A 12,504-nucleotide genomic window follows, 5' to 3' on the forward strand; every position below is an offset into this window, starting at 1 on the left:
ATACTTTCTATCCCTATGAATTTGCTTATTCTAGACCTTTCATATAAGTAGAATCATAAAATATGTGGTCTTCTGTGAACCGACTTCTTTCACTTAGCTTCAGGTTTTCAAGGATCATTCATGTCTAGCATGTATCAGTAGTTTGTTTCTTTTTTACCGCTTAATAACATTCCATTGAATGGATATTTATTAATTTTATTTTTATTTTTGAGAGAGAGAGAGCGAGCCAGGGAGAGGGGTGGGAGAGAGAGAATCTCCAGCAGACTCTCGGCTAAGCATGGAACTTGACCTCACAACCCTGAGATCATGACCTGGGCTGAAACCCAGAGTCCATTGCTTAATGACTGAGCTGCCCAGGTGCCCCTCCATTGCATGGATATACCACATATTCTTTATCATTGGTTGATAGACATTTGTGTTATTTCCATTTTTGGGCTGTTACTAATAATGCTGCTATGAACATTCACATACAAATTTTTATATAGATACAGGTCTTCAATTCTTTTGGGTATTTGCCTAGGAATGCAATTGCTGAGTCATATAGTAATTCTATATTTAACTTTCTAAGAAACTGCCAGACTGTCTTCCAAAGCATCTGTACCATTTTACATTCCCAGCAACAGTCTATGAGAGTTCTAATTCTCCACATTCTCAACAACACTGTTAGTTGTCTTTTTGTTTTAACCATCCTAGTGGATGGGAAGAGGTATCTCCTTGTGGTTTTGATTTGCATTTTTCCAATGGATGATGTTGAGTACCTTTTCATGTATACCCTGGCTATTGGTGCATCTACTTTGGAGACATGTCCATTCAAATCGTGAGTCCATTTTTCCTCAGGGTATTTGTCTTTTCATTGGTGAGTTCTAAGATTTCCTCATTTTTTCCTGGTTGCAAGTCCTGTACCAGATATGTAATTTGTAAATATTTTCCTCCATTCAGTGGGTTGTCTTCACTTTCTTTCTTTGCAGCACAAAAGCTCTTAATTCTACTGAAGTCCAACGTATCTACATTTTCTTTGTTCTGGAATCATGTTTAAGGAACCACTGCCTAATGTGAGGTCACTAAGATTTATGTCTATATTTTCTTCTAAAGAGTTTTATAGTTTTTAGTTCTCACTTTTAAGTATTTCACTTCCTTGGAGTTAATTTTGGGGTATGGTATGAGGTAGGAGTTGAACACCATTCTCTTGGATATTCACATGTTATTTGCTAAAAAGACTGTTTCCTTCTCCACCGAATTGTCTTGGCATTCTTGTCAAGAATCCATCAACTGTAAATGTGAGAGCTCATTTCTGGACTCTCAGTTCTATTCCACTAATCTGTAGGCCTCTAATACTTTATTTTTTATCTAAATTTATACAGAATAAAATATTTGCATATATAGGAGCATAAGAAGAAAATGAAGGGATATGTTAATCCCACTGCAGTAGATAAGCCATTGGTTCCAATTCATCACTGCCCTCTAGCAACTGTACACATCCACACCCTTATCATGGCCTTATCATGTGGGTGGAGTAGACTGTGGGCCGGATCCATTTGACTCTGGGTGTGGCCATGTAATCTGTTTTGATTCCTGGAATGTCAGTGAATGTGACTTAATTCTTGAAATAGACTTGCACAGTTTGTCCTGCTTTCTTGCACTTTTGCTATCACCATAAAAAGAATCCTCCTTGGGTAGCCGTTGGTTTCCAAGTGAATGGCAGATGCTTAGAATATGCATGGCCCCACTCTGTGACCTGGAGTCCAGCCAAATTTAGCCAGAGTCTAGTCAAAACTCAGACAGTTGGGAAAGAAATAAATGCTTATCAATGTTTACCACTGTGGTGTTTGTGGGTGGTTGTTCTGTAGCAATAGCTAACTAATAACCTACTACTTAGAGATAACCACTCCTATCAGTTTGGTCTTTTGATCAAAAATGAAATTATGAAAAAAATCTATATCTATCTATCATCTATTCTCCTATTGTTTTTACTTAACATTTTACCATAATATCCTGTTATGAAAAGTTCTCAATAAACACTCCTTTTATTAACTACATATTTCAACCTTTGAAAGTTATTTTTCTGTCAACCATCCCCATATTAGTTTAACATTAAAAGTAAAGGTAAAATGAATTTCACTCTTTTTCTCTCATATGAGTCTTGGTCTCCATTTCACATTTCTATGGAATGGATTTCTAGAAATAGACACCTTTAGTAAGCTTCTATAACCAGAGTCCAAGGTGGAGCCACTGAATCCTGAGATCCTTCCTGTTGTCCTATTCATATTTTCACCTATACTATTTGGCTGAACCCAGATTCCTTTTCTTCTACAAGAATACAGGCAAATTTGATTTTACTTAAAAAAAATATTGTGAAGGATTCTTTCAGCATGTTCCATTATACTATCTTTAGACGCTTACAGTTTATTCTAAAGAAGAAATCTGTTGCCACAAAAAGTAAATGATACAGAGCCCTCATTATCCTTCAGGCTACAGTGGAAATAGGACATGGAGACAAAAATGTGAGCATAGTTTTTAAATTATTATTGATAGAGTTGATAAAGGATCATATAATCCAAGAAGATGGTATCCAGGGTAGGAACCAGCTCTAACTTTCTTTATGTTCTTAATGGTGCCCAGCACTGTGCATAGCTGCATTCAGTAAATATTTCTTGAGTAAATGAATATAAGAAATATAGAGAACGTGAAAGTACACTTTCAAGCCAGAAATTATGGCCCTTGCAATGGTTAATAACTATTTTTAGGGCTTCTATAGTGACAAGTATGCTACACCTAAAATTAGATATGTAGGATGCCAAAGAGTAGGTCCGAGGCAGATACTCTATCTCAATTTTTCTGGGTGCCTTCTGAGCAAAAAAAATGGATCTCTCTCTCTCTCTCTCTCTCTCTCTCTCTCTGTTCCCTCTGCCACTTTCCCCTTCCCCAGGGAAAATCACAATTTTTCAAGTCATCCAAAAGGATTAATCTTATTTCATTTTGGCAACTGCTCCAGCAGATACTTTAAGAACCCCACTCACTGTCCTTACACATTATCTACACGGAGCCTCCTGGGAAATATTATTCAGGGTACTTGGGATTCCTGTCTTGCAAACAGAACTGATCTCACCTGGCAGCTGCTTCCTGGCCCCCCGCTCCCCTTCCTCCTGCGTTGGCTTCTCACAAGCCATTGTCGCTCAGCTCCTCGGGCTAAGAGAGGAGGTCCTCTTACAAAGGCAATGACTCATACCTGGCTCAGACACTTTACAATAAGTGCTATTCTTACCCATGGACACTCCAGGTCACATTTTTTTTTCCTTTAGCTTTGCTAGTCTATCACCTCAAAATTCCTGGACAAAAATGGAGCAATAAAGGAAAAAGCTACTACTTAAATTAATGCATACTGAGGTGTCAGTGGAAGTGCTCTGCAGAGAACTGGGAGATGACAGGAGGGAGGAGGTCCTGGGCAGTGCCACAGCCCCAACCGCCACTATCTGTCACAATTTGTATAGGACAAGCCAGGCTACAGCTGCCAGCAATTTATTACACTAAGAAACTCTCCCTACCCTGGTACACACAACTATTTGTGAATGCAGGACCTGCTAGCAAAGAAGAGAAAGACTAAGGCATTCTCTTCAGATTGGGAAGTGTGGCTAAAGCTCAGCATGCAGAGAAACCTAATAATTCCACATGCCCCATTCTTCGTGTTGTATCACCTGCCTGGCACTGTGTGGGTGACAGAGGTGCAATACGTACCTTAGCTGAATGAGGCCTCTAAAGAACTTAGAAATGCCATGCTTGAGAGTCCCTGCAGAAAACTTGATGACCTTGTCACCCGGAATAAATGTTACTCTCAGCTCCTGAACAGAGCCAATCATCTTGAAAGAGAATGAACATGCAGACGAGACCGTTATCAGATAGTGGCTATCTGGACAAGAGAGATCCTTTCATTTCATTCATTTGGGAGTTGCTGCAGAGACTTATCCATAATTGCTCTGGCAAATGCTCCTGGACATTTAGAGAAACTCTGTTGCCATCCCACGATAAAGCAAACTGCCTGTGAGTTTGTAACCATTACAGCTGTGATGATGAAACAGTAAAGAAGAACCGCCTCTAAGTCAAAAAGTGCACCCAGAGATAAGATTCATTTTCAATGCCCTTGCAGCTGCTTCTGATGGCATGGCCAGCGCACTTCTCACGCAGTGGGGATCCAAGGCTGATTCATCGCAAAGTGAGCAAATGCCTTTTTTTCTCTAAGATCACCCCATGCTCCACCTCCTAATAATTTCATTACGTGGGGAATTGAAGGGAGGAGGACAGGAAAAGTGAGAAATAATGATTTATAAATACATGGCAAACTTTTAAATAAAAAGGGGAAACAAAACCACTTATAACTATTATTAGCAGGGGCAGAACTAATAATGGTGCTATAAAACATCTATCAGGCAGGTCATATCGATTCTGGGCATAGTGTTCTATTCTTGTGTCCTTATAACTCAGCTAAGTAACTGAGGAGGGCAAATCCACGGCAAGGTGAGTCATACTAACAAAACATCTATGGTTTTTGTTGACCTTTATACAGGGGGGCTTGTATTGCTATTGCTGCAGATACTTTGAGGATTAAAATGAAAATATATACTCTGCCAAGATCTATTTAAAAACACCGGAGTTTAGAAAACAAGGTGTAGGAGTTAATGAAACATCTTGGTGAGGATGTTTCAGAGTTAATTTAAAAAGCTACAAATTAAGAAACAACAGCAAAAAGGAGATGATTGCATTGCTTCTAACTGAAGGCATTCCACTTTTTTGTTTCTCCTGGGGGTTCTGGGATTTTCAAGATTATTTGACCTGACATGAGACGTACAATAATTTGAAGTATCTAAAATATAAATAGCTAAAATATCTCACTTGATTTTGTTAATTATTTTCCCAAAGCAACATAAATTTCTTTTTACATACATAGGAGAAATGGATGAAAAATTTTAAAAAGCGGAAGAAAAACAAAAATCCCTCAATCCCCCACGAGCCTAACATTCATAAACACATGAAAAGTGACCACTTTTATGGCCATATTGATTAATATATTTGATACTCAATTTAACGGATTATCATGCCAAAAATTTCATTGCCTGGTACAATTTTTATTTTGTATGAAAGGTTATGTGCTCTTTTGTAGTTATTGAAAAATATATTAATGTATGTAGCTATTTGTTCATTTAAAGTTTGCACTTCAAAACACAATAAAGATTTGGAAATCAAATCACCTCATTTGTTTTCATTACTTGAACTGCTACTTGGGGAAATTTTTAGGCAAGGTACCAAATGTATCACACGTCCCACCAAACGGACCAGGCTTGTTAATATGCTCCCAGCCTGCTGTGCTCTGGCCTCTTCGTCCCCATGCTAGGTTTTACCCTACCGAGCTGGACTTGGTATGCTAGTGTATTAATTTGCTTCTCTTCTTTCCAGGGCCAGGCACATTTAGCATCTGCCCTGTGCCTGACACAGTGCTAGGTGTTGGGGCTGCAGCCAAACGCACAGACAGGATGAATCTGGTCCTGGCCCTCTGCTATTGAGCATGGTCATCGGAAACAAGAGGATCACCAGATCCAGGTATGCCCAGGAATGGGGGATCACACAGGGGATAGCAAGTCTCATCATATGGGATTAGCTGGGAGACATTTTAACCACCGTTGGGAGATTAGCAGCCAAGTCCTTCTTCCTGCATCTTCCAAATGTTCAGGTTGATGGCACCATTTCTACCTTGGCTGAAGATAATTTTATGTCTGTATAGGGCAACAATTTGAATCCATGTGTTACATTTTATGACTATTTCAGAAAATTAACCGAAATCCAGGAATAGTAAGAAAAAAATTGCATGCATTCTATGTGGTCCTTATAACTCATTTATACTTTTAGGAAGCCTGCACAGTTTTTCATTTGGGGGTTAATGCAACATACCTAAGTGCTAAAGGTATCATTTGCATTTTACACCTTGGTGTATTTATTTATTTTTCATCCCTCAAGAGATGAGTTTTATTGCTGATTACAGGGAAAAAAAAAAAGAGGAAGTAAAAAAGTAAACTCTTTACTTTTAAGAGCCTAACAGAGCATGAATCCTCTCAGTTGCTTTTCAATTTCTATGCACTGAGGTTGAGTCTGGAATTAGGTGTCACCACAAGTGACTCAAAAACGCTCTAAAAACAGGGTTGCATACACAACTTTGGTTATAAAACAAATGCCCCCCAGCAAGAAAAAAAAAGTTGAAAAGAAAAAAAGAGGGGAAAATATTCTTAAGTCTGAACTTCAGTAGAATTTAACAAATTCTTAGGAACACTGGGGAAATCCATTGCCAATTGCCAAAACTTTACCCAACTTTCTAGATACATCTATGGTACAAGAGGTTGTGCTCCTGTTTTTTCCCAAATTTCCAACATAACACTGGAAGTCAGATTCTTAAAGAGCACTCGAGGAACTTTAGGTAGCCTCAATGAAATGTCACATGAACAAGAAGCCTATGATATCTCTAAGACTTGAGTTTGTATTTGTGATGATTGTAAGTAGGCCCATATATGCTTCATTCTGCTCAATTTGAATACTATTTTAACAACTTGATAGCTTTCTGGTAAATTTTAATTGGCAGCCATGAGAGGTAGTTCATCACATTGTCATTTTGATATATTTTTTTAAGCTAGAGAGGTAGTGAAAGGTTGCCCAGCTGACATCTTTTTAACAATATATCTTTGGGTTAAAAACATGACCCAAAGAGATTTGGGTCGTTTTTCCAGCAATGGTAATTGCTATGCCTGGGACCAGATATATAAGGGGCCATGGACAAAGGCTGGAGGAGCTTTCAGGGAACAGACCAGAGAATGAACAGGATTACAGAAAATACGAGTCAACTGCCAAAGCTCCAGCCTTGGGGGTAGTTTATCTGGCTTGGGGGGAGTTTATCTGGCTCACAAAAAACTGTAATCCGCACTAATATTTTGACTTCTATTTGAGTATCTTGTGTTGTCTACAGGACACATGGTTTGTTGTATCACCTTTTTGAATGGAAAATATCACAATGAGATGTGAAAAAAAGCATATGACTGTTTTACAGCAAAAAAAAATAATCATTGAAAAAGTTTTGAGTGATTGAATATGAAAAATAATTCTATTTCCTGTAGCTGTAGCATCAGAATACATAACAAATTCTAGGGGAGGGTGCTTGGTTATGTAAAATATTCAATTATCTCCCCACTTAGATATTCAACAGTTTTATCTCTTCAATTACTTAACTGTGAAGGACAAATAGGTATTTGGTCATAACATATTAATTACTTTGTCAGTCAGTACAAGTCACTAGGAAATAACAATCTTGCATTTTTTTTTCTGACCTAGAATCCCTCTTAATGACAATTAGTGCAAAGTTAGAGCATATATAACATCATTTCAGGAAATGCTGACATTTCAAAGACATGACCTTCTTGCAGAGGAAACTGTCTTTGTTGTCATTTGTTAAGGGTTTTTTTGGTTTTATTTTTGTATCTTTGCTTCTCAGGCTCAGCAAATTACTAATTTAACTCGTTAACATTCTTCCTTGTTGAAAAATTTTAAAGTATTAAAATACCTGCTTTTATTGTCCTTGTCATTTTTAAAATTGCTTCTTCATTTTGTGGGATGAGAGTAAGATAAAATTATTTTTATCAAAAGTAGCACAATTCTGATTAGCAATACCTAAGCTTATTTGAAAAAGAAGTTGGAATGATTTGTATGTTTCTATCTTCTATGCCGTGATATTTTACTGATTTCATTATGCAAAGTGAGTTAATAAGTTGGTTAAATAGTAAGCTAAAAAATAATAATTAAGAATTTCTTTTCTTGACACTAAGCCAAAAGCCCAATTTCTGTAGTTCTATCAACATTATATTTACCAAATACCAACCCATTTAACTAAATTTTTAAAAGATATTTTGTTTTTAAATAATCGCTTTACCCAATGTGGGGCTCAAACTCACAGCCCTGAGATCAAGAGCCACATGCTCTTCCAACTGAGCCAGCCAGTCACCGCCTTTCAAATAAATTCTTTAAACTGAAAACTAGAAGTCATTTAAATCAGCACAGAACAACAACAACAACAAAAATTAGCACAGAACATATACTGTTGAAAAATCCAAGATTGGGTCTAAATTCCATTATTTATTGTTTGATCTTGGCAATTGTTGTTTGATCTTTTTTTTTTTTTTTTTTAAAGCTAATGTAACCTTGTGGATCATCTTGACCCAAATTTATTTATTTATTTTTTTTTAATTTTTATTTATTTATGATAGTTACAGAGAGAGAGGGAGGGAGGCAGAGACACAGGCAGAGGGAGAAGCAGGCTCCATGCACCAGGAGCCCGATGTAGGATTCGATCCTGGGTCTCCGGGATCACGCCCTAGGCCAAAGGCAGGCGCCAAACCGCTGCGCCACCCAGGGATCCCTGTTGTTTGATCTTTGGCAAATTATTTAACCTTTTAGACTCCTTTTCTTCATTGTAAATTGGCTAATTACCATTTGGGTCCCCCACTAAATCACAGGAGGTGCATAGAGACTAAGGAGGAACTGCTTGGTAAAAGCCACAGTGGCACACAAAAATTCCTTAAAATCCAGTTCATATGAAAATGCCTTTCAATATCTTCAGAAAACACTCAAGATTTCTAATCTATAATTCCTAACAAAGGATCAGCTCCCTTCAATGATGTGTCAAACAAGATGCTGACATTAACACACACTCTTTCCAGGAGCCAAGCTAAGTCATTATAACATTATTACTCTAGATTCAGTTTCATTGTTCAGTTGTCCCAAGTAGGTAGAAAGACTGCTTTTATTTTCTTCAGATCTGCAACTATGGTTTCAATTCCTTGTACGGCTTGCGCCTATTTGGATTCATCAAAATATTCAACCTCTCCTCCTAAACTCAAAGTGTCATACATTTATTCCAGGTTTGTGATACAAAGTTTTTTCCCACATTAAAATTGTTTTAATTTAAACTTCTTGTCATGTTGGTCCGCATTTAAGTACTTTTTAATGAAAATTGTAATGGTGCTTATTTTCAATCTGATTAGCAGTGACGCGAATTTTTACTGTTCAAAGATCTCTGGTCTTCCGCTCAATACCTGACCTCTCCAACTTAAGTTTTGCTCTTCTGGCTTTGCCCTCACTGGGTATTCCACTTTGTGTGGGTCAAGAACTCTAGTTAAGGGGCGCCTGGATGGCTCAGTTGACCAACTCTTGGTTTCTCTCAGGTTGTGATCTCAGGGTCATGAAATGGAGCCCCGCATTGGGCTCTGTGCTTAGTGCCAAGTCAGCTGGGGACTCTCCCTCTCCTTCTGCCCCTCCCCACTGCTTGAGTGCATGTGCTCACTCTCTCTCTTTCTCTCTCTCTCCCCCTCTGAAATAAATAAATCTTAAAGAACAACAAAAAGAATTCTGGTTAATTCTTCAGGAGTCAATTCAGAAGTCTCTTGGCTCCTAATGTACCCCATTCACACCTTTATTACAACTATGTTTAACTGGACCACAATTATTCATTTACATTCCATCCTGCCCCTCAGACTATGAAACCACATATTAAAACCCAAGATTTGTTCATATTTGTATTTCTAGCACATAATAGTTCATAACTGTTAAATGGGAAAATGACTACATTTTACATTAAAAGGTAGTTTCCAAGCAGCCTGGGTGGCTCAGCGGTTTAGCACCTCCTTCAGCCCAGGGCCTGATCCTGGAGACCGGGGATCGAGTCCCATGTCGGGCTCCCTGCGTGGAGCCTGCTTCTCCCTCTGCCTGTGTCTCTGCCTCTCTCTGTGTGTGTCTCTCTCATGAATAAATAAATAAAATCTTTAAATAAATAAATAAATAAATAAATAAATAAATAAATAAATAAATAAATAAATAGTAGCTTCCAATTCTTCTTAAAAATTGTACCTGGTGTTTATTTGGATCTACATCCTTTTGTTTTTTGTAGGATGTGATTATCATGGCACCTGCATTACTGATTCTATTGTGGGCTACAGTGATACTGAAAGCAGACTTACTTCCTGATAAAAAATGTAGGTACCATCTATTAAATTCAGTAGTATTTCTTTTTTTAAAAAGTACATTACAGGGCAGGCCCAGTGGCTCATCAATTTAGCACTGCCTTCAACCCAGGCCCTGATCCTGGAGACCCAGGATTGAGTCCCACGTCGGGCTCCCCGCATGGAGCCTGCTTCTCCCTCTGTCTGTGTCTCTGCCTCTCTCTCTCTCTCCCTGTGTCTCTCATGAATAAATAAATAAAATCTTAAAAAAAAATAAAGTACATTACAAAAATATAGCATTATTTTTTCCTAAATAATCCTTCAATTAGGAAATTATGTATGGGTTTTTTAAAAGAAGAATATTTATTCTTATCACAATACAAACTCTTTGAATATGCTGTACTTTAAGAAAGCAAAGTTGGCTAGAATGCAAGTTTTGTACTACAATGGGGAATCATATTCCAAGTGTGGGTATACGGGCACTATAGAATAAAGCTGAAGCTGATGACCACATGTGGAATGCCCTTCCATGCAAGGACTTAATTACAAGTCCTCACAACCAAAGAATAAAAACCTTACACTATGATCAACGGATTTCATGTAAGGACAGAGCCTAAGAAAATTGTCACATGGTCTATATGTAGTGTTGTCTGAGAGAACTTTCTATGATAAGGACACTGTTCTATATCCTCATTGTACAATGTAATAGGTACTACACATAAGTCAATACAGAGTAGTTGGAATATGGCTCATGCAACCAAGGTAATGAACATTTGGTTTAACTCACATTTAAATAGTCCATATATGGCCAGTGGCTACCATAATGGACAGAGCAGTATAGACGGAGCACTACCAGTCCTGTATGTGGCAAGTATAGACACAGAGTTGTAGGAGGTATTAAAAATTAAAGATCAATGGAAATATCCTAACCATGTAGTAAATAAGTAAAATTCGGTTTCATAATGATCTGTACAATATTACCCTAGTTTTAGGAAAAAATTTAACAAGTTATAGCAACATAAACCATGGACAAAAAATAATGAATATATCACATTTTAACACTATTCTCAGTTGCAGGATTACAGGTAATTTTTCTTTCTTTTTTCTTTCTTTCCTCACCTGTGCTTTCCAAAATTTCTAAAATGAACAGGCATTGATTTTATAATTTAGAGGAAAGCTTTTATTTTGAAAACAAAGTGGTTCATTAAAGAAAAAACCCTCTTTTCTATTAATGCCTAAGTAGTTTTGCTCACAAATTGTTTCATAACGAGAAACAAATTAATTTTATATCATGAACCAATGCATATACAAATATTTAAGTATATTCATGTAGTGGAAATAAGAGGTTCAGGAAATAATTGTATTTTCTTCCATGTCATTAAAAACAATTCTAGCCACAAACCAGTAAGTTTTTGCAGTCAATTTTATAGATAGTGGACCTCAGTTTGAAAACTATAGTTATAATGAATGATAAATGAAAATATTCATTGTTTCAGTCTAAAAAAATAAAACCCTATATATGCTATAGGTAAATGTCTGGGCAAGGTTAGAAAGATAATGAGTTAAAAGCAGTTTTAAGTCAACTTTTTCTGAAATCATTTTATTATACCTTCTAATAATCATAACATCCTACAACAGACAATAATCATACTGTAAAAATTTACGAGTGCTGCCTCCGTAAAATTGAACATCACGTTGCTTCTTTTCATCATCAGCTTTACTTCTCCCACCTACCAACTTCACCATTACAGTTATTGGTTTAGCCCAAGTCCTTTTACATTGGGAACCAAATCCTGATCAAGAACCAAAGAACGTGGAACTAGGCTATCACGTGAGAATAAATGTTCCACAAGAAGAAGATGTAAGTATTTATTCTGACAATTGTCCTTATTTAGAGTCAATTTTAACTGCATTTTCCCTATCAAATGAAAATTTAAGTCACACATACACACACACACACTAAATTGACTCAAGAGTTTTCTGTTCAGCTCCAAGGAAGAGTAGGGTGTGTCTGTTGAAATGACCATGAGCTAGTGCCATGCATGTTGCTTAGCATTGATAGCAGCACAGAACATTTTAACTTTGCCATGATTCTTTGACTATGAAAAGAAAGTTAAAAAAAAAAAAATTTAAAAAAAAATTAAAAAAAAAATTAAAAAAAAAAAAAAGTTAAGTGGCTTTGAGGGTAAATTGGATCTAATACTTTAAAACAGGCAAAGAGAAAAAGAGAAGAGAGCAGTAGAGTACAATGGGAGGCAGTGGAAGGCCTAACCAGAGAGAGGCCAATTTCAACCACTTTCTGATTTGGCAACCTTGGGCCAGTCACTCTGTGTGTGTGTGTGTGTGTGTGTGTGTGTGTATCTTACCGCAGGGATTATCTTAAAGCATTTAATATCTAGGAGATGTGCAGTAAAATGAAATAAAGGGAAAAGCAATTAGTATTAGCTATGTTTTCAGTCAATACAGAATTCTCGAGAATTTC

At 37.1% G+C, this 12,504-nt stretch overlaps 1 protein-coding gene across 1 annotated transcript in view; it reads left to right on the top strand.

Annotated features, from left to right (window-relative positions):
* Positions 1–5,526: 5,526 nt before the first annotated feature.
* IL5RA (interleukin 5 receptor subunit alpha) overlaps positions 5,527–12,504 on the top strand; it is a gene marked incomplete at its 5' end in the record, with an annotated part of 35,441 nt that continues 28,463 nt past the window's right edge. The window contains 3 exons of the mRNA XM_025451617.3: positions 5,527–5,589; positions 9,971–10,055; positions 11,738–11,883. Coding sequence (XP_025307402.2) covers positions 5,527–5,589; positions 9,971–10,055; positions 11,738–11,883 — 294 coding nt within the window. The remainder of the gene's footprint in view (positions 5,590–9,970; positions 10,056–11,737; positions 11,884–12,504) is intronic.

Source organism: Canis lupus, chromosome 20 (genome assembly GCF_003254725.2).
Source record: "Canis lupus dingo isolate Sandy chromosome 20, ASM325472v2, whole genome shotgun sequence".
In the NCBI taxonomy this organism is placed as follows: Eukaryota; Metazoa; Chordata; class Mammalia; order Carnivora; family Canidae; genus Canis; species Canis lupus.